At 42.3% G+C, this 27,210-nt stretch overlaps 1 protein-coding gene across 1 annotated transcript in view; it reads right to left on the bottom strand.

Moving 5' to 3' along the window:
• PAFAH2 (platelet-activating factor acetylhydrolase 2, 40kDa) overlaps positions 1 to 19,216 on the bottom strand; it is a 33,968-nt gene extending 14,752 nt beyond the window's left edge. The window contains exons 1-8 of the mRNA XM_006862274.1: positions 19,126 to 19,216; positions 17,974 to 18,127; positions 17,154 to 17,250; positions 11,724 to 11,792; positions 11,247 to 11,388; positions 9,379 to 9,492; positions 5,718 to 5,809; positions 3,638 to 3,808 (exon numbers count right to left, since the gene is read on the bottom strand). Coding sequence (XP_006862336.1) covers positions 3,638 to 3,808; positions 5,718 to 5,809; positions 9,379 to 9,492; positions 11,247 to 11,388; positions 11,724 to 11,792; positions 17,154 to 17,250; positions 17,974 to 18,127; positions 19,126 to 19,215 — 929 coding nt within the window. The 5' untranslated portion in view covers position 19,216. The remainder of the gene's footprint in view (positions 1 to 3,637; positions 3,809 to 5,717; positions 5,810 to 9,378; positions 9,493 to 11,246; positions 11,389 to 11,723; positions 11,793 to 17,153; positions 17,251 to 17,973; positions 18,128 to 19,125) is intronic.
• Positions 19,217 to 27,210: the final 7,994 nt, after the last annotated feature.

The following is a 27,210-nucleotide window of genomic DNA, read 5'->3' as shown; positions in this document are numbered from 1 at the left end:
CCTCGGAAACCCTGTACAGGGTCGCTATGGGTCGAAACCGACTCGACGGCACTTAACAACAACAACAACAACAACAAATCAAAGTATAAGCATTCATATTTGCAAAATGTTTTGCAGCGGGTTCTTGGCCTCAATGAAAAGCATAAAATGGCTAAGGAGAGATTAGTGTTTGTTTTCAAATTCTGTGACTGGCTTCCCATAATCCCTTAGTAGTAGGAATGTTGGCAAAATATCAGATATTTAGGATTAGATTTAATTCTTTGGTATAAGTATGAAACTGTTACTGATAGCATCTTAACAAACCATTAAGTAAGAAGGCTGGCTTACTTAAATAACAACCCAAGGAGCATAAGAGACAACAATGAAGACGATCATATAACTTAATGTTTTGCAACAGGAAATATCAACAACAATAATATACTCTAGAGAAACTAATACCTACTTAGATGTTTTAACGTTGTAGTATACCAAAAGGTTATGCTTCAAAATGACCCAAGCTTGTATTAGGAATATAGTAGGAATGTTTTGCTGCATTTTGGCACTTTACTGTAACATTGAATAAACAAATATCTAGAGGACTCAGCACTTTCTTGGCACAACAGACTAACTTGTTCATACTCCTTTGGGTGTGGGGGACCTTTTTCTCCCCATAATTTCCTGAACTTTATATCATCAAAGAAATCAGAGTTGTAAACAAGGTTACAATGTAACTCTGTTATCCTTGTATTTTTTTGTGTGTGTGACATAAACAGGTATATCTTTTGGAGTAGTACAGTATTTAATTTAGAATCTTAAAAGCTTAGAAATTTCAGCTTTCTGAATAAGAAGGAAGTGTAGGACTTAATGACTATTAATTTGAATACTAAAATATCTAAAGGGCCAATCTACTTTAATAATTATACTTCTTTTAAATATCATTCAAAGAATTCTTTGTAGAGACTAGACTTAAGTTTATACTCTATCCAAAGAATGAATCTTCAACCTGGGCTCTGAAGTTCTCCACCTCAGGTATCTCTTCTTCAATACACTACTTCTACTCATGTGTTCTTCACTGACAAAACTGTCAGATTAATACCGGCTCTTCTCGAGGATCTGTCAGATAACTTGGTAAACATACATTTACAGCCTACAAACATCAACAGTATAAACTGAGACTAATGTCTAGAGTCACATTTCTTGTTAAAAGTCCAGCACTAAAGATTTACAGCTCTAGGGATTAACCTAATGCTATCTGAAAAATTAGTTCCAGCAATTCCCCAAAATCTTAAAACCTTCAACAGGAATCCCAATGAAATTAAAAAACAAATGTATCTCTACTGAAGAAAAGGCAACTTGTACTTATTACATCAAATACTATTAAATGGTAAGTGACAACAATAAAGAGATTTTACTCATATTTCTGAAGACCAAGATTTACCATGGCAAAGTCTAAAGACTGGGCCAAGGAGACAAGAGACTACTAAATACCACTATCGTAAAAGATCAATTTCAATCTTTCAGCTGCATGAGTCAAATACAGAATTATTCTGCCTGGGCAACCATAAAATCTGTGAGAACAAATAAATATATTCCCTGTTATTCTGTCAGGGCATTATTTTATACATGTTTTAAAAAAAACAAACAACTTCAAAGATGAAAATGAGTCATTTAGCCTTGTGACTATTTTCAAATAAAGTTTCTTGAATTTCTGTGACAAGGTCTTTAAGCAATTGAACTTTTCAAACAGAGTTGTCACGCAAAAGTCCTTCTGACATGGGATCTGTCCCCCAGTTACAAAGCAGCTTCCTCCTTTGTTGAAGGTGAGAGTGGCTCTTTGTTTCCTCAGGATCCCAAATTGCTCATTCAGAGTCATCCCTGTCTGTTTTCCAACAGTATTTATGTCAAATTGTAGGGAACACCTTTAGGAACTTTCTTTATATCAGACTGCTCCCGTTTTGCCCAGAATGAGGGCACCAAGGCATGAGTTAATCATGGTTTCTGGGCATTGGCTGCTCCAGGACTGTCAAAGGATACAGTCAACGTTCCTCCATTTGTGGATGAGTTCTCGCTGCTACTACATCATCCAGCAGTTGTATTGTGTTCAGCTAGGCCTGAATCTTCAGGCTTCTTCTGAAAAGAAAAGTTGCCTGACGAGTATCTTTCTGATGGCTTAATTTACTTCCACTTCTGGTAAAGTTGGCTGGAATGCTATTTTTTCTGTTTAACTGGTTAGGTCTCTTGAGAACTGCAACTGGTTTTCTCTGCATTGCATTTTGTCTCAGGTCTGGCTTCCTTTTTGGCATGGGAAAGTATCGCTTTATATTCTTGCCACTTAAAAGTGGGCGATTCATAGGACTAATTCCTTTCCGAATTCCAGTTACTTTTCTGGCTGCAAGGCCACAGGGATAAACTCATAAGGATGTCTCTTTCCAGGTGTTACTCTTCCTCTATGGTTCAGACTATTTTAATCAAAACTAGAATTCTGTTGGATTCCCCACCATACTCCCATCCTGAATTGCCAGACACCACTTTGTTGAAGGAACGCCGGTAGGGTAGTGGTTACGATTGGGCTGCAAACCTCAAGGTCAGCAGTTTGAAACTACCAGCTGTTCTGTGGGAGAAAGCTGAGGCCTTCTGCTCCCGTACAAATTTACAGCCTTGGAAACCCTGTACAGGGTCGCTGGGAGTTGGAACCGAGTCCACGGCACATCATCACCACCACCACCATCACCACCATTTTGCTAGAGTCTTCTGGTTAGTCCTGGAAAATTCTTCTTTCCTTCTTTTTGATTAAATTTGATGGTATCATTTACTATTTCTGATGCTTTATTTAATTCACACACTTGTGGCAATTACAGAAACAAAAACTTCTTTATTGGCATTGTTTTAAAAATCCTCCAGATAAACCAAAGACAGTGATTTTGTCAAGGTTTTCATCGCTTCAGGCTTTCACAGGGGGCAACAGGCTCACCATGGCTCCCACTAACCAGGTGCCAAAGCGGCTCACGGCTGGAGTCACTATGCTGCAAGTCAGTGGGGAAGGCCAGCGACTGAGGCCTGTCACCTCCCATTCATGCACGCAGACTAGCTGCACAGAGGGACCACATCCTCCGTAAATATCTTAAAGTGAAAGTCTTTCTCTGTGAGAAACTGTTCCCAAGATAAAGGAAACTGATAGTGATGGTGATGAAAGTGACAAGAATGTGCTCTCCCTTACTGAGAATACAGATGTTTTAGGGAAGAAATCATATGGGAGAGTGATATGTGTGAATTTAGATATTTATGAAAGTCTTTCAAAATCTATCTTGTGAATTCAAAGGTCTACCATATCCATACTCTTCAAAAGACCCAGTAACACTCCCAACTAGGGCTAAATATCTCTGGGGCCCATTCAGACCCAACATATCATCCTGCAATAGCCTTTTCCCAGAAAGCAGCAGGCAAGTCTTGTAACAAAGTCACATAAACTACTGAAGAAATCACTGTAGGTAGAATGAAATAGAGAAGGGGTACTGTTAAGACCTTGAAATTCAGAAAGTACTATAGTCCAGTATTAATGGGTAGAAACGCCTGGATAATTCAGAAGAAATAAAGGAAGCCACAGCTGAGTGGGAAATGGAGAACCCTGGGAACATGACCTTAGTTGGAGTTTACTCACAGGACAGTTATGATCTTAGATTGTTCGTGTTGGGTACATATTTTCTTCATCAAATTGATAGTCTCCACTGTCTGGAAGTTCTCAGAATTGATGAAGAATATAGGGCCACGGGCCTTGGGGTAAAAGTCACGTTCCAGCGGAAACATCCAAGCATCCAGAGCCACAGCACACCTAGAACAATAATGGGGCATTGGAAATGCCAGGTAGAAACCCAGGCAAAAGCAGTGAGGTAGTGTGGGCATGGTGGTGCTCTTCCCTTCAGGATGCTCACGGCAGGGATCACTTTCACCTGTCACCAAGCAGCCTTCTCAATTTGCAACTATGAGCACAAGGTTCAGGTCTTCTGCCTCCTGGATCTACTTTTGGGCAACTGACTTGATTTACACAGAATGGCACTTCTTTCACTTAATCATTCATTGAGCACCTACTAAGTGCTTTTCGCTGCTGTGGATATGGAACTGAATAACATAGTTCTTGCTCTCAAGGAGCTGTCTAGCAAGGAGGTAGGACAATGTAGCCAAACAATTCAGCTAAGTACCCTGATCATACAAGGTGCTATATGAACCCAGAGGGTGCACAGCTGAGGAGGGCAGGGAGCGTGGCTGCCACAACGCAGAGACCTGGCCAGCTTGACAAGCAGCAATTTCTGTTACTAAGACCCAAAGATTTGTCCCTCTCCTCCCAAACTGTGGTAGTCTTCCCTATCTCAATATGGAACATCACCTTTCACCAGAAGGTGGAAATGCAACTGAAACCCTTGGTTCCTCTTTCCTTAACCTAGTATATCACTAAGCTCTGGAGGCTCTACAATATGTCCTGACTCCATTCTCTCTCTCCATCCTCATGCAGATCTGGGAATCTCTCACCTGACTTCTGAAACAGCCTCCCTCCAACCTGCCTGTTTCATTTTTGTCTTGCTACTATCCAGTCTCCACATAGTAAGTAGCCAGAGGGATGTTTTTAAATGTATGAGGCAGCTTCAAAAAGTTCACAGGAAAATTGAATGAAAAGATCATGGAATTTCCCCACAAAGTTTTTGATGCCCCTTCTTTCATAAAAAAAAAATGCATATAAGATTTTCCTCTGCTTAAAATCTTTTAAGCATTTCCTATCCTACTTAGAATAAAATGTGTGCATCTCTTTGGCCACACCAAGAATAGCTTCTTCCTTACTCACTGTGCTCCTCCTACATCAGGGGTAGCGATCCTTTCTTCTGCCAAAATTATCAACTTAAATATTTGCATGCTATATTTGGTCAAACATTTAATTAATTCACCCCTAATGTGATGGCTAAAATTATGATTGCCTTGGCAGGGCCAGATTAAATGATTTCATGGGCCTTACATGGCCAGAGGAGTCCTGGTATGGTGCTGTGAGTTGATGTGCTGCATTGTAGGGTTGGCAGTTTAAGCTCACCAGCTGCACCTTGGAAACTCTACACAGGGTCACTATGGGTAGGAACCGACTTGACGGCACTTAACAACAACATGGCCAGAAGGCCAGATGTTCCCCACCCTTGTCCTACGGTAACACCTACCAGCACAAGTTGGTGTCCACTTTTGTATTAGCTGTTCCTGCTGGCTGGAATGATCTTTCCCTGGACCCTTGTAAGCCTGGCTTCTTTGCCCTTTGGGTCTTGGCTATGTCAGATTCTCAGAGAAGACTCTGGACACTCTAACATATTAGCCTACTTTAATTTCCTCATTGCATGTGGCTGCTGGTTATTCAGCTCCATATCCACAGCACAGAGTCAAGCACATAGTAGATACTCAATGAAAGTCGAATGAATGAATGATTAGATAAATGAAGTACCACTCTATGTAAATCAATCCAGTCACTTAAGAGCAGATCTAGGGGATGGAGAGGCCTGGGCCTTGTGCTTGAAGGTGCTGCTATTGGCTAACTTGTTTACTAGTCTGTCTCCTCCCACAATATGATAATCCCATGAAATCAGAGGCCTTGTTATTTTCTTCAACACTGACTCCCCAGCCCCCAAACAGTGGGCTTGGTGCTCCTGTAAAAATACTTGCTGAACGAATGAGTACTGCGTGTAGTATTAGCGCACCACTGGAAAACTCACCGAAACTGCATGTCCTTGGCCAAAGCCAGAACAGCTGTGGCCCCTCCGAATGAGTGTCCCATCACAGTCACACGGCTCATGTCAATGCTGCCCTGGGAAAACCAAGAACTTGGCCAATTCAGAAAGTCAGGGTTCCTCCTCTTGGAATTCCTCACAGACAAGAGGAAAAACCAGTGAAGCAAGGAGGCAGAAGGACCGATACAGCGAGTGAGCCCTCAAAACCACACTATTGAGAACCTCTTGCCACAGGCAAAGCAGCCAGTCGGGCAATCCACAGACTGAACAGCCTTTTCTATAGGCAGGGATCCTGAGAACCACATTTTTCATCTTTATTCTTGTTACCTTACCATCTGTAGTGGGTTGAACAGTGCCACCACTACCAAGTCATGTTCACCCAGGACCTCAGAATGGGAACTTATTTGGAAACAAGGTCTTTGTAGATGTAGTTAGTTGAAGATCACGAGACGAGGGTAGACTCTGATAAAATAAAGGAGAAGGAGATTTGGACTGACAGAGACGGAGGAAAGAAAGTCATTTGAAGACAGGCTGCCCTAAGCAAGGGAAGACCATGAGCCACCAGGAGCTCAAGAGGCAAGGAAGGATTCTCCCTAGAGCCTCTGGAAAAAGTATGGCTCTTCCAACACCTTGATTTGGCCTCCAGAACAGTGAGAGAATTGAGTTTCTGTTGTTTTAAGTCACATTTGTGGTAATTTGTTAGAGCAGCTCAAGAAAGCTAATACTGATGGTAGGAATTCTGAGAACCATCTTTATTTTTATAAACCATTACCACCTGACATGGCCTGGACTAATGCAGATACTCAAATATCTATAAATAAACAAATGGGTAGGAATCACATAAAATCAACACCAACTCATCAGTATAGGGGCATACTCAGAATAAGAACTCTCTCCATCCTCTAGAATCCCTGCTAGGTCCAGTAGGGAGGAGACATGGACTGAGTTGAGGATGGAGCTCCTTTTGCCCAGTCTTCCTTGTTCTGGAGAAGGGCTGCCTGTACAGAAACCAACTCTTCTTCCTGATTTGTATCCAGAGCCTGGGGCAGAGAGTGGGGCGAGTGAGTCTGCTTGCTCTAATAGGTTCTGCAAGTAGCTATTTCTGGTTATCTCCAGAAGACTTCAGGGCATGGTTATATAAAAAGCCACTGCAGCTTTCTCTAAGGGGCTCAGGAGATCTCTCTAGGCTTTGCTGCCCAGACTCTACTCTGAATCCTTGCTTTCCTCCTCTCACTCCTATTCCACTTCCAAACCTGGTCCATCAAAAATTTCCTCGTACAAACTTCCATTTTGCTGGCTAAATGTACACAGTGAAGTTGGAGTTCATAGGGTGAGAAGGCAGAGTCATAAGATGAAAGGAGCATGAGTCCCTGATTTGCTCCTTGCAGAGGAGCACCCAGTCTAGACTTTATGTGGGAGAGAATTAATTTTATATTGTACTATGTCACTGAGGTTTGGCATTTATGTGTTATAACCATTAGCATTACTCAATTAACATATTCACTGTATCATCTATTAAACTAGTTCCTCTACTTGTGTGGTCATATAGGTTACTACTAAATTTTTGCTATTACAAACAACACTGGAAAGAATAACCTTGTAAATACATCATACTACAGGTGCAAGTATCTGTGGACTGAATTCCCAGGATTGGAAACTGCTGGGTCACAGACTATTATTTATACTGTTGATAGCTATTGCCAAATTGCCTTCGATGTGGCAAACTGGTACTCTCACCAACAATATAGGATGAAGGACTTACTTCCCCACAGCTTTGTCATCATGAGAAACGAAGTTTTGGATCTCACTCAATCTGACAGGTAAAACTTAGCTTTTAAATTCTGTATGTCCCCACAAGGCTGCCTCACAATGAATCCACCCGCAGCCTGCCATTCCTCAGTGCCTGTCTTAGGCTTAGAGGCAAGCAGGCCTGGACTTGAGTCTCCTGGGCTCAGCTTGTCTGGTGGGGGTTGAAAAAATACACTAAATAGTTGGTAAAGTGCCCTAGATTTAGGATTCTGCCTTATCTACTGGCCATTCCAACAGATACTTCTCCCTGGAGGACAAGAGCCTTAAGAGATAAGGCCAAAGGAACACACTGCGTGCAGGGTTTGGGATCTCAAAAGTTTGACTCTACCACTTAGCTGAGTAACCTTGGATAGATGCTAAGCCTTTTTGGTCCTTGGTTTCTTTCTACATAAAAAGGTATTAAATACTATTTAATTAGTTTGTGTGAGGAATCCTGGTGTGCTGTAGAATAAGCACTAGACTGCAAGGTCAGTTTGAACCAAATGGCTGGTGGTTCAAACTCACCAGCTGCTCCTCAGAAACCTTATACAGGGTCGCTATGAGACAGAATTGATGGCACTTAACAATAACAATAATTTTGTGTGAGGAGCTCTTATCACAGTAAAATTTATTAATATATATAGGCAGTGCGGTGGCTCTGTACAATAAGCAGTAGACTGAGAATCACAAGTCAGTGGCTTGAGCGCACCAACAGCTCCTTGCGAGAAAGATGAGGCTTTTTGTTCCCACCAAGATGTACAGTCTCAGAAACCCTACACAGGGTCGCTATGAATCCGAAGCAACTCCATGGCTTGTAACAACAATTTATATAATGTATATACATGTGTGTGTGTGCATATAGAACACTCCAAAGTCTCTATATATTATATAAACATTATTAAGTGCCGTTGAGTTGGTTCTGACTCATAGTGACCCCGTATAGGATTTCTAAGGAGCAGCTGGTGGGTTTGAACCACCAACCTTGTGATCAGCAGTCCAGTGCTTATCTTACAGCACCACATAAATTCCTGGTGTGGCACTGTGGGTTAATGTGCTGGACTGCAAATTTGGTCTGAATCACAAGGTCGGCTGTTCAAGCTCACCAGCTGCTCCTCGGAAACCCTATACAAGATGGTTATGGGTTGGAGCCAACTTAACAACAACAAATATTGAAGTACAATGCTGTCTGTGATAGGATAATATCCATATGCCTACAAGAAAGAGTTCTGGTGTGGTGCTGTAGGATAAAGCACTGGACCACAAGCTTGGTTTGAACCACAAGGTGGGTGGTCCAAAGTCACCAGTTGTTCCTTGGAAACACTATAGAGGGACTCTGAGTCAAACCAACTTGATGAAATTTAGTAACAACAACAACAACAACACCACACGGAAGACCAGTTAATACCATTATCATTCAAATTTACGCACCAACTACTAAAGCCAGAGATGATGAAACTGAAGAATTCTATCAGCTTCTTTGGGGAGCACGTTGGTTCTACAGGATAAACAATGGATTATGAACCATGAGGCTGGTGGTTGGAGCAAGCCCAGCAGCCACTCTGCAAGAGAAAGATGAGGTTGTCTATTCCCTCAGAGATACACAGCCTGGGAAACCCTACAGAGGGTTGCTGAGCCCAAACTGACTGGACAGCACTGATTTCTATATCCTGTCATCATTCACACACAGTTCCTGGATCCAGCTCCACAGACTGAAAGCCAGTCTACCTGTGGTCTTCTCGACTATGTCAGCCAATCACCCTTGACTGGTTTAAGCTAATGTGAGTAAAAGTTTTAATACTTGTAATCAAGAAAGTCCTGATAAACATATTTATTCCAGCTCAACCATATTCTACCATACCTTGAAGGTCATCAGATCCAACCCACCAGGCAAAACGTTGAAGACAGTATGTCCAGCAGTGACCTCTTGCAGGATCTTCAATATCCGTCCACACTCACTTGCCCTCTGGTGTACCTGTAACAGAGATGGTCTCTGCACAGCTCCCCAAAGAGAATCTCACACAGTTACAAGGTCAATGAAGTTTGCCCATGCACATCTTCGCAAGCACCGTGGGCCCCATCCTGAGAAAGATTTGACTTCTTCACAGCTCCCAGGTTGGTGCTAGCTGAGTCAATTCTGACTCAGAGAGACCCCATGTGTGAGAACAGAACGTTCCGCAGGATTTTCAAGGAAGTGACCTTTCAAAAGCAGATTGCCAGATCTGTCTCCTGAAACAGCGTTGGGTGTTTTCAAACCAACTTTTCAGCTGATAGTTGAGTACTGACCCTTTGCACAACTCAAGGACTCCCATAAGTCCCCCATAAGCACCACCTAACAGTCTGACAGAGTAAGTCAGACTCCACCTTTCTACTGTCAGGGGGATCAAACGGATCTTAGATAAGAAAGTGCTTTGGAAACAAAAAGAAATGATTACTGTAAATGCAGTAAGTAGCTACCACCCATCTATCAGTGGGGCTTGGAGTGGAGCCATGATGCAACAGGTTTCAGCAGAGCTTCCTAAGATGGACTAGGAAGAAAATTCTGGCAATCTTCTTCCAAAAAACCAGCCAATAAAACACTATGGAGCTCAGTGATCTGATCCCAACCCACTATGGAGCCAGTATAGGACTGCGCAGCTTTCCATCCCACTGTGCATGGGGTCACCAGGAGTAAGGTACTAGGAGGACAGCAGCTAACAACAAATGAATTTATAGGACACATTTATTGTTTCGTCGGCCTAGCACCTCTCCTCCCTTTCCTATATTTTTGATAAGGACTTCAATTTTGGCTCAGGTCGTCCCCAGTTGATGACACATTTGAGTTATGACAAATTGCACTTTTGACAGTCTACTTGACTCACAAAACAGGAGAAGCAGGGAGAGCGGATGTTGAAGCTGTAATTTTATATATAATATTTCCAATGTTCCCCAAAGGAAATGAAGATATTGAATTTATAGAGATATTAATAATAAAAAGCAATAATAATGAAAAAAAAAAAAAAGAGGTATTCAATATATATCAGATTTCTGGAATGGTCAGAACAGGGTTCCCTGTACTTTTCTCCAGCCCTAGAGACCATCCCAGGATTTTTCAAACTGCAGCTTGGAGCAGGATAGGGGATGGAAGACCACCCCAAAAAATATACTCGATTTTATCAGAAGGTAAGATTGAAAATATGTAAGCTCGTATCTGTTGAGAGCTGTGACTCTAACCTCATAATGTAAGCCAGTTTGCAGATGAGGCCGACTAGCAGAAGGGACAAAGCAGAGAAACAGAAAATAAGCTTGAATGGCATTTGAGTCTAGTGCCAGTGTTTTTTCCTTTCCTTCAGCCTGCTTGTATGAGTCAATCAACTCCCTTTTCTGCTTAAGCAAAACAAAGTGGGGTTTCTATGACTTGTTACCAAAAAAATCCTGACAAATACCCCATTTCTCCTCTATTATGTGGCAAGTTCAGGCCCACTATGATTGAGAGAGGGTAAGCTTAAAATCTCACTTAGTGAATGCAACACAGGAAGGGTAGTTTCATTAATTCTCCCTTCCTAAATGGCACAAGGACTCCTGGTATGGCGCTGTGGGTTAATGCACCAGACTGCAAAGCTGTTTGAACTGCAAGGTCGGTGGTTCAAGCTCACCAACTGTTCCTCGGAAACTCTATACAGGGTCGCTATGGATTGGAGCCAACTCAACGGCACTAAACAACAACAACAACAAATGGCACAAGCCTACCTGGGAATTCCGAAAATGGAATACCTTCTGCCCTTCCCCAACTTGTTGATACGGGATCCATTCTTCCTCCAGTGACTCACTGGTGGTCTGGTTCTCTTCAGGAGCCTTCTTGCAAAAATAGGTGGCTGCAGCTGACTGGTCCCTGAAATATACATGCCATCAGAGTGAAGCCAAAAGACACTCTTGAGCTTTATTTTTTTCTTAACAAGACACCCTGAATCATCCTTTGATCAGCAGAGGAGAATTTGGGACATGTATGATATAGTAGAGACAAACCCAGGATTGAATCCAAGTGAGCTGTATCATATTTGGGCATGCTTTGAACCTTGGTTTATTTACCTTTTAAATGGAAATAATACCTACCTTTGCATGATTATTGAGAGGATCAGAAATAGTTACCAATAAGTGACTAGCCAATGTCCTAGCTCACGGCAGGGACCCAATCCATGATAGGTCATTATGACTATCATCCCTCACCTGTGCTCAGGCACAGCCACCACAAAGCCACGGGAAGCCAGCTCCATGCAGAAAGCTGAATACAACGTCCTAGAATATTCAGGAAGGAACAGAAAGAAGTGCTCAAAACAATGGCCCAACCTTAGCCCCCATTCCAACCATGATCTGCTCTAGCCACTACTTCAAAAAATCAAATGGTTGAACCAAGGGAGTTTCGGGGGTGGGGAGTGCACCTTAACAAGGGTTAAGGTGGGTTTCTCTACTCATCATTCCCTTCTCTCAACCAAGACTCCAGGTCTTCTCTCTCCACGCCCCCCCTCCACATACCCAACTCTGGAAGCACTTGTAAAATGAATCCACTGTGCTTTCCAACTCCATAGAAACAATGACTCATCTTTTCTTCTGAAATGTGATTTGGCCACTTCTACAATTGCATTTTAATTGACTATATCTTGACAGTAGTTAAGTGCTGTTGGTTCTGATTCATAGCGACCCTGTGTAGGGTTTCTGAGGAGTGGTTAGTGAGTTTGAACCACTGACCTTGCGGTTTAAATCGACCTTGTGCTCCAGTGTTTATTCTCAGTGCACCAGGACTATATATCTTGACAGTACTTAACAATATATTTGTATAAGAAGTCCTGATGGTGTAGTGAGGTAAGCACTGGGCTGCTAACCATAAGGTTGGCAGTTCAAACCCATTTTCACTGTAGAAGAAAAATAAAGCTGTCTGCTTCTGTAAAGATTGATAGTCTCTGAAAACTCAAAGGATCAGTTCTACTCTGTCCTATAGAACTGCTATGTGTTGGAATTGACCCTATGGCAGTGGATTTTGGTTTATCTACCTGTTTTGTCTCCCAAATAAGTTGTGGCTTACAGTGACCCTGACTAATATCCTAATATGCAACCCAACTGTGATTTATCATGTGGATCTTTTGTTTGTTTTCCAACTTTGCAGGAAAAAAAAAAAAAATTATATGTATGTATGTGACACTGTGGGTTAATGTGCCAGACTGCAAAGCTGTTTGAACTGCAAGATCAGAGGTTCAAGCTCACCAGCTGCTCCTTGGAAACCTTATACAGGGTTGCTATGGGTTGGAATCAACTCGACGGCAATTGACAACAATGTGCGCACACACACACACACACACACACACACATACAAACAAAAAGGTCTTCAAAAAGTTTGTAGAAAAATTAAGTATATTTTATATTGTTGTGAAGCTTTCTGCTCCCGTAAAGATTTATAGCCTCGGAAACCCTGTACAGGGTCGCTATGAGTCAGAACCGACGTCATGGCACATATCAACAACAACAATATTGTTGTTAAGTGCCATAAAGTTGGTTCCAACTCACAGTGACTGTGTATAGGGGTTCTGAGGAGCAGCTGGTGGGTTTCAACTGCTGACCTTGTGGTCCAACCGACCTTGCAGTCCAGTGCATCATCCTGCAGTGCCACATCAGGACTCCAATCTTAGGCATTAGTGAACTGAAATGGGCTGCTGTTGGCCATTTTGAATCTGACAATTATATGGTTTACTATGGTGTGGCACTGCAGGATAAGTACAAGACTGCAAGGTAGATTTGAACCACAAGGTGGCAGTTACAACAATGCTGGGAAAAACAACTTCAAGAAGGATAGTATTGCATTCAACATTAAAAAGAACATTAAACATAACATCTGTATGCCTACAAGCAAGACTAGCTAAAACCACTATTATTCAAACTTAACAACAATTAAAGGCAGTAATGATGAAATTGAAGATGTCTATCAACTTCTTGAAGGAGCTCTGGTAGCGTAGTGGTTATGGATTGAGCTGTTAATCTCATAGTCAGCAGTTTGAAATGAACAGCTGTTCCGCGGGAGAAAGATGAGGCTTTCTGCTCTGGTAAAGATTTACAGCCTCGGAAACCCTATGCAGGGTCGCTATGAGTTGTAACCGACTCCACGGCACATATCAACAATCAATGTCTTGAGTGTGAAACTGGTCAAACATGTAATCAGTATGTATTTATAACTACTAGAGATTGGAATGCAAAGGTTGGAAACAAAGAGGAAGGATCAATAGCTAGAAAATATGGCCTTGGTGATAGGAACTATGCTAGAGATCCCATGATAGAATTTTGTAAGACCAATTACTTATTCATTGCAAATACCTTTTTCAAACAACATAAAAAGCAACTATACACATGGACCTAAACAGATGGAATACACAGAAATCAAACTGACTACACATGTGAGAAAAGATGGTGGAAAAGTGAAAAATCATCAGAACAAGGCCAAGGCCAGTTCTGGAACAGAACACCAATTGCTCATATGTAAGGTTCAGGTTGAAGCTGAAGAAAATTATAACAAGTCCAAGAAAGCCAAACTATGACCTTGAATATATTCCACCTGAATTTAGAGACCATCCCAAGAACAGATTTGATGCATTAGGTACTAATGACCCAAACCCAAAAGAGTTGTGGGATGACATCAAAATAATCATACAGGAAGAAAGCAAAAGGTCACTAAAAAACAGGAAAGAAGGAAAAGACCAAAATGGATGTCAGTAGAAGGTCTGAAACTTGCTTTCCAGGGTAGAGATGCCAAAGCAAATGGAAGAAACAAGGAAATCAAAGAGCTTACCAGAAAAATTTAAAGGTAGTTCAAGAAGACAAAGTCAAGTATTATAATGTAATGTGCAGAGACCTGGAGTTGGAAAACCAAAAGGGAAGAACTATCATTTTTCAAGTTAAAAGAACTAAAGAAAAAACATTCAAGCCTCAACTTAAAATACTGAAGCTACAGAAAGCATCAAAAGAAAATGGAAGGTACACACAGAATCACTGTACCACAAAGATATGGTCGATGTTCAACCATTTCCAAAGGTAGCATATGATCAAGAACCTATGGTACTGAAGGAAGAAGTCCAAGATGCACTGAAGACATTGGCAAAAAAGAAGGCCCAGGGAATTGATGGAATACAAATTGAAATCTTTTAGCACACTGATACAGCACTGGAGGTACTCACTCATCTATGACAAAAAATTTGGAAGACAGCTACCTAGCCAACTGAGTTGACGAGATCCATATCTGTGCTCATTCCAAAGAGAGGTGACCCAACAGAGTGTGGAAACCATTAAATAGCATTAATACCATTTTAATAGATAATCAAAGATTTTAAATCATGAATATTTACGGGTTGTTTTCCTCAAGAAGTCTTTAAGTTTGATGTATAGTTTACATTTATAGCACATCTCAACTTGGACAAGTCACATTTTAAGTGCTCAACAGCCACGTATGACTGGAGGCTACTATGCTGGACAGAGCAGCTGTAGCCAATGAGAACTTAGTAAATATGACCTCTGTATTCACTCTTTAATTTGTCCAGTACACGTCTGTTGAGAAATGACAACTTGCCAGCACTAGTCTAGACACTGGGAGAGATGTAAGACAGACATGGGTTCTGCCTTATGGAGCTTAAAATATAGTCAGAAAGATAGACATTGAAGAATTATACAAATAATTAAATCACTGTTATTGTTGTTAAGTGCCACTGAATCATTTCCGACCCACAGCAACCCTGTATAGGGTTTCCAAGGAGCAGTTGGTGAGCTTGAACCACTGACCTTGCAGTTCAAATGACTTTGCAGTCTGCTGCATTAGCTCACAGCACCACACCAGGACTCCAAGTAAATCATTACAGTTATGGAAATGAAGGACAATTATGTCTTATAAGATCACATTCCTGGAAAATTTATCTTGGGACTCAGGATGGGTATGGATGCGACATATAAACTAAAATGTGGAGGCAAAGACGGAAAAGGAGAATGAGAAAGAGAGGCACTAAACAGCAAATATTCCAGCAAAAGGAACAGCCACAAAGTACGGCATTGATTAAAAACATGGAAGCAGGAAATTACAAAGTGTCTTTAAGTAAGTGAAAGATGGTCAGCTTGTCTGGCAAGCTGGAGGCAGGCAAGTAGCAAGAAGTAAGGCTGGAAACATTTATCTTGGATCTGCTTCTGGGTTGTTGTTGTTGTTAAGTGCTGTCGAGTTAGTTCCAACTCAAAGTGACCCAGGATAGGGTTTCCAAGGAGCAAGTGGTGGGTTTGAACCATTGACTGTGGTTAGAGTCCAGTACTTATCCTACAGTGTGAGGATTAAGTTCAAAGAGCCATTAAAAAGTTTTAAGTAAGAGAGTGACATTCATTCATTCAACAAGTATTTATTAAGCACCTATTATATGGGAGGAGTCCTAGTGTGGCACAGCAGGGTAAGCACTGGACTGCTAACCATAGGTCTGCAGTTCAAACTCACCAGCCACTCCTAGGAAATGCTATACAGGGTGCTATGAGTTGGAACTGATCGATGGCACTTAACAACATTACATGGGAAGCACTGTCTGGAAATGACAAGATCATATTTGGTTTTGAAAGAGAGCTCTCTGGCGACAGTGTCGACAATGGTTTGAGGTGTAAGAAGGAAGGAATAGTTGTGGATCACTTGGACATAACCAGGCTTCACATACATCGACGGACAAACCAATATTGAGAACATTCACCAGCTTATACAGGAACACATGTACTGTAGAAATGAAATAATATAATACACCAACATGTAGAATTAAGAATTCACAGAAAGACTTCTGAATGAATACTGAATGATAAAACTCAGGCCAAAGTTTCCTGCAGTCTGTGAAATATATCTTGCAGTTCACCGTCACCAAGGTCCTCCATGGAGAGAAATGTGTAAACATACCAAGTGCCAATCTAATTGAATCCTCATCAACAGCCTTGCGAGAGCAGCCTCCACATTTGACAGATGATGAAACCTACACTCAGAGAATTATAAAAACTTTCCCAAGCTCACACAGACTACAAATGGTAAGGTGAGGATTTGGAGGTTAGACCGCTAACTCCATGAGTATAAAGAATGAGTCCATCTTATTCAGTGCTATACCAGTGCCTGTATACAGTAGTCACTAGTACTTTTGGGCTGCTATATGGAAAGAAGTTTGATCTGCAAGGTCGGTGGTTCAAACCCACCAGCCACTCCTCAGAAACCCTATACAAGGTTGCTATGGGTTGGAAGAAAGGATCCTTGTGTGGCACTGTAGGATCAGCACTAGACTGTGAACCACAAGGTCGGCAGTTCAAACCCACCAGTTGCTTCTTGGAAACACTATACAGGGTTGCTACGACTCAACAGCACTTAACAACAACAACATATAGGAAGAAAGCTAAAAGTACATATTGATATAAATGCTGGGGCACAAGAAGTGAAGAAGGCTATGAAGCTGGGAGAAGAGATGAAGGAAGCATAGAGAAGGTGACCCCAATACTGTGGAACAAAGCACATGGTAGATAAGACAGCTAGCAAGTGGAAATGTCTATTTTTCTGTCCTTTGAGACTCAGCAGCTGATACTAGGCAAGGGCTATGACAAGGTCTGGGGGAGTGAAGCTCTTACCTGAAGGCTCCCAGACCATGGGAGAAGATGATCAAGGGGTATCCAGAGTCCTTTGTCTTAAAGGGGCCATTCCAGTTGACAGGCAGGCGACAAGATCCTAGCAGAGACATAGGGGTTAGAACCTCGGGATAACCCTAAGCAGCCTGGGTACAAGATTAGGGAAGGCCCATTCTCCTTTCCTCTAGAGAAGCACTGTTGCCTGCTGGGCATCCCAAGGCAGTCAGTCATACTCTTTCTTCTTTAGGGGGCAGGAGCCATGGGGTAAATCCCTGACAGGCTAAAGCAGCAAGTAGAGCTCCTAGGAGTGGGATCTTCTGGGGAGCTGGCGCATTCAGTGTGACCCTACCCAAAAGGGGGGAGAACTGTAGCAGACTGTAAGCTCCTTGACAGCTAAGAATGTTTCTTGGATCCACACACTATGTGGCACTGACTGGGGATTCTTACAGAACATGGTTTATGTCAAGCACTGCACTAGACTGCTTTACATATATCCCACAGTAGCCCTGGAAAGTAGGCATTTACCAGATGAGAAAGGCAAGCCTAGCACAGGCTAAGTATAACTTGCCCAAAGCCGACAGCTAATAAACTATTAAGTCTGTATTTGAACCCAGGACAGTTTAACCATAAAACCCAAGCTCTTATGTCTCTATACAATTATGTACATAATTCTCTCCCACTCTCCACTGAGCAAATGAATACCCCATTACAAAGGCCAGGACAATGCCCTCTTCTAAACAAGGCAAACTGTAAGGTGTTGTGTGTATGCCTCGGAACACAACTAAACACGTGGAAAAGACTCCAGGGTCAGGTCAGCTCTTACCCATAGTCATGTTGAACAGCAACCCGCCCCAGCGCTTATTAAACTGCAGGTAATCGGCCAGGCCAGTGTAGTATTCATAGCGGGGGATCCACAGGGGCTGCTCCAGGGTCTCTTCTGCCTCTTGGCAGGGGTAGAAGAGTCGAAAGAAGCTCCCCTGCAGGAAAGAATAGGGCAGCTGCTGAGAGAGAGCAGAAAGTCCAGGCACCGCCCAGTTTCCCAGCAGCCAGGCTAAGCAGGCAGGTGTTGGGATACTAGCAAAAAGGCAGGGCACCAAAATAGGGGGGACTTTGGGTTCAATGAACAGATCCAAAATTTGCATTAAAAAATTCCAGAAAGAAGCAAATTTTGTATCCAACATGTATGTAAGTCTTCTGGTATTTCTAATATCCAACTATATTTTGAATTCGTATATCTGGGGGCACCAAAGTATTTTCAGTGCTTGGAACCTCCAAAGGTTTAAAGGTTGCCCTGAGCCCAGGCCTAGAGGGGCTCTGGGACTAGAGGTTAGCCTGAGTGTGTTGCCTGGAGTTGGACTGGTGGCGGACCCTGGCCACAACTCCAGGTTGGCCCTAGGAAAGCAGCAGCATACTCATCTCACATGGGAGTAGGTGACCGGTTATAGGAAAGCACAAGAAGGGACAGGGGGACGTCCAAGGGCCAGCAGAGAAAGACCTGGGAGCTGACGAGGGAGGACTCAGATGCCATAAAAAGGCGGGGTAAACAGATGGAGGCAAGCGAGGAGAAAAGCAACTGTCTTCCCACTCAGTGTAGGGAGTCTAAGGCCAAGGGTGCAGGGCCCACTGTTCTTCCTCTCACAGACTCTCATACTTAGGATGAGATCAAACACACCTCTCCAGGATCTGCCCTCAAGTAAGGTGAGAGGGTTGGAGACTGGCCTTGGAGATGGGAGCTCCACAACTCCACTATCTCTGTAGACTGAAGGTGTTTATGAGAAAGAGAAGGAAAAAGGTCAGGGAAGACGGACCTGGGGGCTGACAGGTGGAATCACTTGGGCTTTATAAACAAGCCTAGAGCAGCTCTGATTCCGTTTCCCTCATCTGGGATTGCACAGCCAGACTTATTATTAGCAATCAGTCACGGTGCAGGTGGAAGCCATGGGAAATAGACAGGGACTGAGCAGGAGACACTTACCTGGCGACTCTGACCCTCCATCACATCCCCGCAGCCCACAAGGTGGGGTCCTGTCACAGGTGGAAAGCCCACTGACTGGTTGATTCCCATTTCATCAAACGCCGACTTGAGAAGTGCTGAATGTGATGGCTGGAGGGTGGAACACAGAACAGCCCCTTGCTGATTTCCTCTTAACTTCCTGTTGCTCACATGAGCCACCTGCCATTCTACTCACCCTGTCCTCCTTGCCAGTCACTCTTTAAATCTCTTTGTACATTATCTACTTGACTCTGACAAAGTTTAGAAGCTACTTTCTTCTTTCTTTTGTTTGTAGGGTGATTGTGGAGAGGAGAAAGAGCTTCTGTACTTCTTAAGACCCATTAGTGCTGAGTCTGCTCAGTACTCATGTGCCCAGCCCAGGGACACAGACTATAAAACAGAATTTGCTCCTATGATTTTTATTTATTCTGCACCAGCACTGTACTCTTGACATACATTACCTTATTTAATTATCTCACAACGTTGAGGTAGGTGCTACTGGTAGGCCCTATTTTACAAATGGAGAAACTTAAGCATACAGATGTTGAATAACTTCCCCGAGTTACACAGATAAGTAACAAACCCAGGTCTCTCTAACCCCAGAAACTGAACTCTTAACCATTACTGATTCTGCTCATGGGGAAACTCAGTTACAAAAGTCACTGACCTATGAGCTCTGAGGGAAACACTGTAAAAATGTGCAAGAATAGCTAGGGAAGGCTACTTGGCAGGGCCTTGAAAGATGAGTAAGATTTAAAGAGGCAGGGGAGATGAAAGTAAGCATTTTCAGACAGTAAAGAATATAAGGGCAAAAAGTGAGGAAGGGCAGGTAGGGAAAAGTCTGATGTGGGTAGCCTTCAATGTGTCGGTATGCCCACCTGCAGTTAAATAACATTACAACAACTTAGCTGCTTCCTAAATTGGAGCTAATGTCATTACTCCCTGCTCCTCTTTAATTTCATCATCACCAACTCCGTCATCTGCATCATTATTGAAAACTTACTCTGTATCAGGAACTATACTAAGTGCTTTTTCTTAACCCTAAAACACATTGCTGTCCAATCAATTCTGACCCACAATGACCCTAGGAGACAGAGTAGAACTGCCCTGTAGGTTTCCAAGGCTGTATATTTGGACAGAATCAAACTATCACATCTTTTCCCCTCGGAGTGGCAGGTGGGTTTGAACTGCTTACCTTTGAGTTGGCAGACTATTGCTTAGCCACTGTACCACCAGGGATATTTAACGTAATTTTCATATATTATTTCATTTAACCCCCACAACAGTGTTCTGAGATATATATTATTCTCTCATTTTTTGCAGATGAGGAAACTGATATTCGATAAAGTTATGCAATTTACCCAAGATTGCACAACTAGCAGAGTTAGAATCAGATAATGGCCAGTGTGACTTACATCCGCAGGCAACACAGTCAAACTCCTCAGCAGCTAGCCTATCTGGTTTAATAGCCATGTGATTTGGATTTGGCTGATGTGTCCCTAATCTCTAGGGTTCAGCCTATACTGACTTGAGCATCTCTTTGGCATCTCTTGGTCATAGTTTGAATAAAGAGTGGGCACATAACAGAAACTTGCTGTTGTTGTTAAGTGCCATCGAGTCGATTCCGACCCATAGCGACCCTATATACGGTTTCCAAGGAGCAGCTGGTAAGCTTGAACCACCAACCTTGCAGTTCAAACGACTTTGCAGTCTGATGCATTAGCCCAGAGCGCCACACCAGGACTCCTAACAGAAACCAGTCCAGAATAAAGGCCAAGACCTTAGTTTGATAGTACAGGGGAGAAAAGTTCTGTCTTGCTTTCAACTGGTGTGATGCGCAGATGTAAGGCCTTGGACTATTTCAACTATTTTGCTCTCTTGACGGAGAAGCTACCATGGAGGATGGCAGAACTGGGAGCATCACAGATAAATGAAGTCACTGAGGACACTGACAGTCTCTGAATTCAGTTAGACCATAGCCAAAGCTGACCCACTCTTAAATTTTCTAAATACATGAACTAATGCTTTGTTTTGTTGAAATCAACTGAGTTGTTTTTTTCTTGCAACCAAAAGCATCTAAATTGACACACTAAGTCTTGGGTCCATTTTTTTTTTCTTTTCTTTTTTATTTATATTATGGTTGTTGTTGTTGTTGTTGTCAGGTGCCATCGAGTAAGAACTGACTCATAGCGACCCCATGCACAGCAGAACGAAACAATGTCCGATTCTGAGCCAACCCCACCACCGCTGCCACACTTGACACCATCAATGATGCCACCTGGCTGATCCATCTCGTTGGGGGTCTTCCTCTTTTTCTCTGACCCTCCATCTTACCCAGCATGACATCCTTCTCCAGTGACTGTTCTCTCCTGACAATATGTCCAAAGTATGAGAGACGAAGCTTAGCCATCTTGGCCTCCAAGGAGCACTCTGGCTGCATTTCTTCCAAAATAGATCTATTGGTTCTTTTGGCAGACCATGGCACTTTTAGTATTCTCCTCCAACACCACAACTCAAAGGCATCAATTCTTCTACGGTCTTCCTTATTCACTGTCCAGCTTTCGCATCCATTTGAAGTTATTGAAAATACCATGGATTGGGTCAGGCGCACCTTAGTCTTCAAGCTGACATCTCTGCTCTTCAACACTTTAAAAAGGTCTTGTGCAGCAGATTTGCCCAATGCAATACGTCGTCTGATCTCTTGACTGCTGCTTCCGCGAGTGTTGATAGTTGATCCAAGAAGAATGAAGTCCTTGACAACTTCAATCTTTTCTCCATTGATAAGAATGTTTTTTATTGGTCCAGTGGTGAGGATGTTTTCTCACATTGAGATGCAACCCATACCGAAGGCTGTGTTCTTTGCTCTTCATCAGTAAATGTTTCAAGTCCTCTTCATTTTCAGCAAGCAAAGTTGTATCATCTGCATATCGCATGTTGTTAATGAGTTTTCCTCCAATCCTGACGCCACGTTTTTTCTTCATAGAACCCAGCTTCTCGTATTATTTGCTCAGCATACAGGTTGAATAAGTATGGTGAAAGAACACAACCTTGTCGCACACCTTTCCCAATTTTAAAACATTCAGTGTTCCCATGCTCTGTTCGAACAACTGCTTCTTGGTCCAGGTACAGATTCCTCAGAAGTACAATTAAGTGTTCTGGAATACTCATACTTCTCAATGTTGTCCATAGCTTAGCATGATCCACACAATCGAAATATTATGGTGGCTTGCCAATATTCTTAATCACCACATTATTCTGCTTTAAGATGTTTTGGGAGCAATCAGAGTAAAAGTTAAAGCATGTCTGGGCAAGAAGAGACCACAGAGATTATTTACATCAACACCGCCAGTTCTCGTCTCCCTCCAGTATAAACATGCACAATACTGAGAACGAAACCAAGGTCCTGAGAGGGTAAGTAAGCTGCTCAAGGCCACAAGCAAGAAATATAGTACACACATTTCTGATGACCACCTTCCAATTGTCTGGTCCAGTGGGAACTCCCTAGCAACCAATAACCCAGACGTCATTCTATTTAACTTTGGAAGATAATGAGTGGTTTTCTTTTTACTATAGATTTGACTTCGTTTTGTTTCTGAAGCAAATCCAGTTCTTTTAACAAGAGAAGTTTAAGCTCTTGAAGCAGCTGGAAGGAAACTGGGTCTATGCTGCTTAGTCTCAGACCCTGGCCCTTTCCCTCGAGGGACTGAGGGTGTGCACACAGGAAAACACAAGGCTAGGGGCACAGGACACACATCAACTGTGAGGTTTAACAGTCATTAAGCAGAGGGTCAGATAAAATACCACAGGGGTTCTGAGAAGTGCTACTGAACAAAGATGCATCCTAACAGTTAAAGCTATTACAAATCATTACAGAACCACTGAAAATACTTATACACAGAGGCTTGTTCTTCTGAACATATAATAAAAAACTAACAGGAAATAAAAATTCGAGTGCAATGCTGGCTTTCAGGAAGCATCCAGGAAGTACCAGCATTTGATTGATTTTTGTCTCGCCCTGCACAGACAGCGCATGGAACAGGAATCAGTATATGTGAGATGAAAACAGCCAAAACCAAAGTAGTGGAACACACTGGGAGGCTCACCAACTCAAGTAAGTTTGCAAATAAATAAAAACTAAAGCTAACTGGCCAGAGTGAGGCTAACATGAAAATGACTCTGCGCTCCCTGGGCTCACAATGGCTGATGACTAAGGAGGCTAGGAGAGATGGAAAAATCCATGACTTACAGATTTTGCCTAAGAGACATCCACACACGTTTCTAGCATCATGGAATTTTCCAAGGAAACCAACCCAAATAACTCACGGCTGTGTCTGCCTAGGAGCTTCCTCACCCTTCTTTCAACCTACCTGAACCCATCTATCTATTGGTGGTGATGATGTGCCTTTGAGACGGTTCTGACCCACAGTGACCCTGTATATGGTTTCCAAGGCTATAAATCTTTCAGAGAGCAGAAAGCCTCATCTTTCTCCCACAGAACTGCTGATAGATAGATTCAAACTGCTGACCTTGTGGTTAGCAGCCCAATGCGTAACCCACTATGCTAGGAGGGCTCCTTACCCTATCCATTTAGGTCCAGGAAAACTCTAGTCCCTCCAACCAACTTGCCCTCCTCTCAAGTCTGAGTGCTATCTGTACCCCTCCTCTGCTAACTAACCACACGCCACTTAGGTCAGTTCTTGGATTAGTACTTATTCTAGCAATTTTCAATCAGTACCATGCTTATAATCAATGGTCAGCAGAACCGAAATCAGAGGTTCCTCAACCTATCATCACATTCACCTTGCAAACTTTAAAGAATCTGGGGCCCCCATTCACAGAGCTCTAGGATAAAGGTTAGGAGCCACTTTTAAAAAGCTTCTCAGGTGCTTCTGATCAGCAAGTCTGACAGTCTTTTGTTCAGACAGTAGACAAGACTTATTTAGAAACGTGGGCATGTAACAAACACATTTATTGAGTACATATTATGTTCTGGTCTATCATTTTCATCATGATGAAATATTAACTTTGATTTCACTGAAAAGCTGGTGATGCAGTGGTTAAAGTACTCTGCTACTAACTGAAAGGTCAGTGGTTCAAAGCCACTAGCCACTCCACAGGAGACAGTTGTGGCAGTCAGATTCCGTGAACATTTACAACCTTGGAAACCCTATGTGCAGTTCTACTCTGTCCTTTAGGCTAACTATGAGTCAGAACTGTACCAACTTCTGCAGTCTGAAATTGATCAAACTGCACTTAAGTTGCATTAACAATTACAGGTGACTGCAATGCAAAAGTTGGAAACAAAGAGGTGGGATAAGTACTTGGAAAATATGGCCTTGGTGGCAGAAATGATGCTGGGGGTTGCATGATATATGTGGCGCTGTGGGCTAATGCGTCAGACTGCAAAGTCATTTGAACTGTAAGGTTGGTGGTTCAAGCTTACCAGCTGCTCCTTGTAAACCCTATACAGGGTCACTATGGGTCGGAATTGACTCGAAGGCACTTCACAACAACCACAATAATTTATTCACGGCAAATACCTTTTTAAAACAACATGAAAAGCGACTATACACATGGACTTCACCAGATGGAATGCACAGGAATCAAACTGACTACAACTGTTGGGAGAAATGGTGGAAAAGCTCAATATTATCAGCCAAAACAAGGCCAGAGGCAGATTGCAGAACCGACCATCAACTGCTCATATGTAAGTTCAGCCTGAAGCTGAAGAAAATTTTAAAAACTCCACTGGAGACAAAATATAACCTTGAATATATTAAACCTGAATTTAAAGACCATCTCAAGAACAGATTTGGTGCATGAGACAGTAATGACCGAAGACCAGAAGAGTTGTGGGACGACATTAAGAACAACATCACACAGGAAGAAAACGAAAAGATAAAAGACAGGAAAGACAGAAAAGATCAAAATGAGCAAGTAAAAGGATTAAAGATAAAATTTCAATGGGCGACTCAAAAAGACAAAGTATTCTAATGAAATGGGCAAAGACCTAGAGGTAGAAAACCCAAAGGGAAGAACATACTTAGTAATTCCAAAATTGAAAGAACTGAAGAAAAACACTCAAACCTCGGGGAACCACCAGGTTGGCAGTTTGAGCCCACAAGCCGCTTTGTGGGAGAAAAACAAAGCTTTTTGCTCTTGCAAAGATTTAAAGTCTTGGAAACCCTATACAGGAACCCTATACTAACAACAACTTGGGCAAAATATTAAATGATGCAGAAAACATCAAAAAACGATGGATTGGAATAGATTACTGTACTAAAAAGATATGTTCAACCATTTGAAGAGGTAGCAATGGTACTGAAGGACCAATGGTCCTGAAGGAAGAAGATTAAGAAGCACTTTCGCGTTGGCGAAAAACAAGGCCTCCAAGAATTGACAGAATACAAATTGAAATCTTTCAATTAATTGATTCAGCACTGGAGATGCTCACTCATCTATGTTAAGAAATTTGGAAGACAGCTATCTGGCAAAGCAAATGAAAGAGATCCTCATTTGTGCCCATTCCAAAGACAGTGACCAATGTGGAAATCATCGAACAGTATCATTAATATCACATGCAAATAAAATTTTGCTTAAGATAAAAAAAGATTGCAACAGCACATCAACAGAACTGCCATAAATTCAAGCCAGATTCAGAAGAGAACGACTATTTACATGTGCTTTATTGAATATGTAAAGGCTTTTGAATGTGTAGATCATGACAAACTATGGGCGACATCATGAAGAATGGGTATTCCAGGACAGTTAATTGTGCTCACGTGGAACTTATACATAGACCAAGAGGCAGTTGTTCAAACTGTTTTAAAATCAGGAAAGGTGTATGCCAGTGATGTATCTTTTCGCCATACTTAATCTGTATGCTGTGCAAATAATCCAAGAAACTCAGTTGTATGAAGAATAACGTGGCATTAGGGATGGAGGAAAAGTCATTAACAACCTGTGATATGCATGTAATACAACCTTGCCTGCTGACAGAGAAGAGGACTTAAAATAGTTACTGATGAAAATCAATGACCACAGCCTTTATAATGGATTGCAACTCAATGTAAGGAAAACAAAACTCCTCACAAATGGATTAATAAATAACATTACGATAAACGGAGAAAATATTGAAGTTGTCGAAGACTTCTTTTGCTTGGATCCTTCATCACTCATGAGGAAGCAGCAGTCAAGAAATCATGCAACATATTGCACCAGGCAAATCTGCTGCACAAGACCTCTTCAGAGTGTTTACGAGCAAAACTGTCAGTTTGAAGACTAAGGTGCACCTGACCCAAGCCATGGTATTTTCAATTGCTCATTGGCATGTGAAAGTTGGACAATGAATAAGGAATATTGTAGTAGAATTGATGCATTTGAATTATGGTATTGAAGAAGAATATTAAAAGCACCGTGGACTGCCAGAATAACAAACAAATCCGTGAAGGGAGTACAGCCAGAATGCTCCTTAGAAGCCAGGATGGTAAGACTTTCTTTCTCATATTTCGGACATGCTATCAGGAGGGACCAGTCCTTGGAGAAGGACATCATGCTTGGTAAAGTGGAGGGTTGGCAAGAAAGAGGAAGCCCCCCCAACGAAACAGACTGACACATTGGCAGAAGTGTAACAACGGGCTCGAGAGTAACAACTGTGAGGATGGTGCAAGACTGGGCAATATTTCGTTATGTTGTGCATAAAGTTGCTATGAGTCAGAGCTGATTTGATGGCATCTAACAAACAGTGAGTCAGAATGGTCTCAATGGCAATGGTTTAACCGCCATGGCCACTCAGAAGCAAGTTCCTACTAGTCACTAGTCTTAAGGCTGATGACGTTGGTGGGAGTCACTGCGTCAATTCCTACTCCTAGCAACCCCATGTGACAGAGTAGAATTGTTCTATATGGTATGCTCGGCTATAATCTCTACAGAAGTAGACTGCCAAGTCTTTCTCTTACAGAACCAGAGAGAGGTTTGAACTACCAAGCACTTAGCTGTTGCACCACCAGGGCTTCTTTTGGGCTTAATGTAGTGCTCTGCATATGTTGCAAGTGTCTTGTTCATGAA

This window comes from Chrysochloris asiatica, unplaced genomic scaffold (assembly GCF_000296735.1).
Source record: "Chrysochloris asiatica unplaced genomic scaffold, ChrAsi1.0 scaffold00047, whole genome shotgun sequence".
Lineage (NCBI taxonomy): Eukaryota > Metazoa > Chordata > Mammalia > Afrosoricida > Chrysochloridae > Chrysochloris > Chrysochloris asiatica.
Note: the sequence above shows the minus strand (reverse complement) of the source record. Positions and strands in the feature narration are given on the sequence as shown.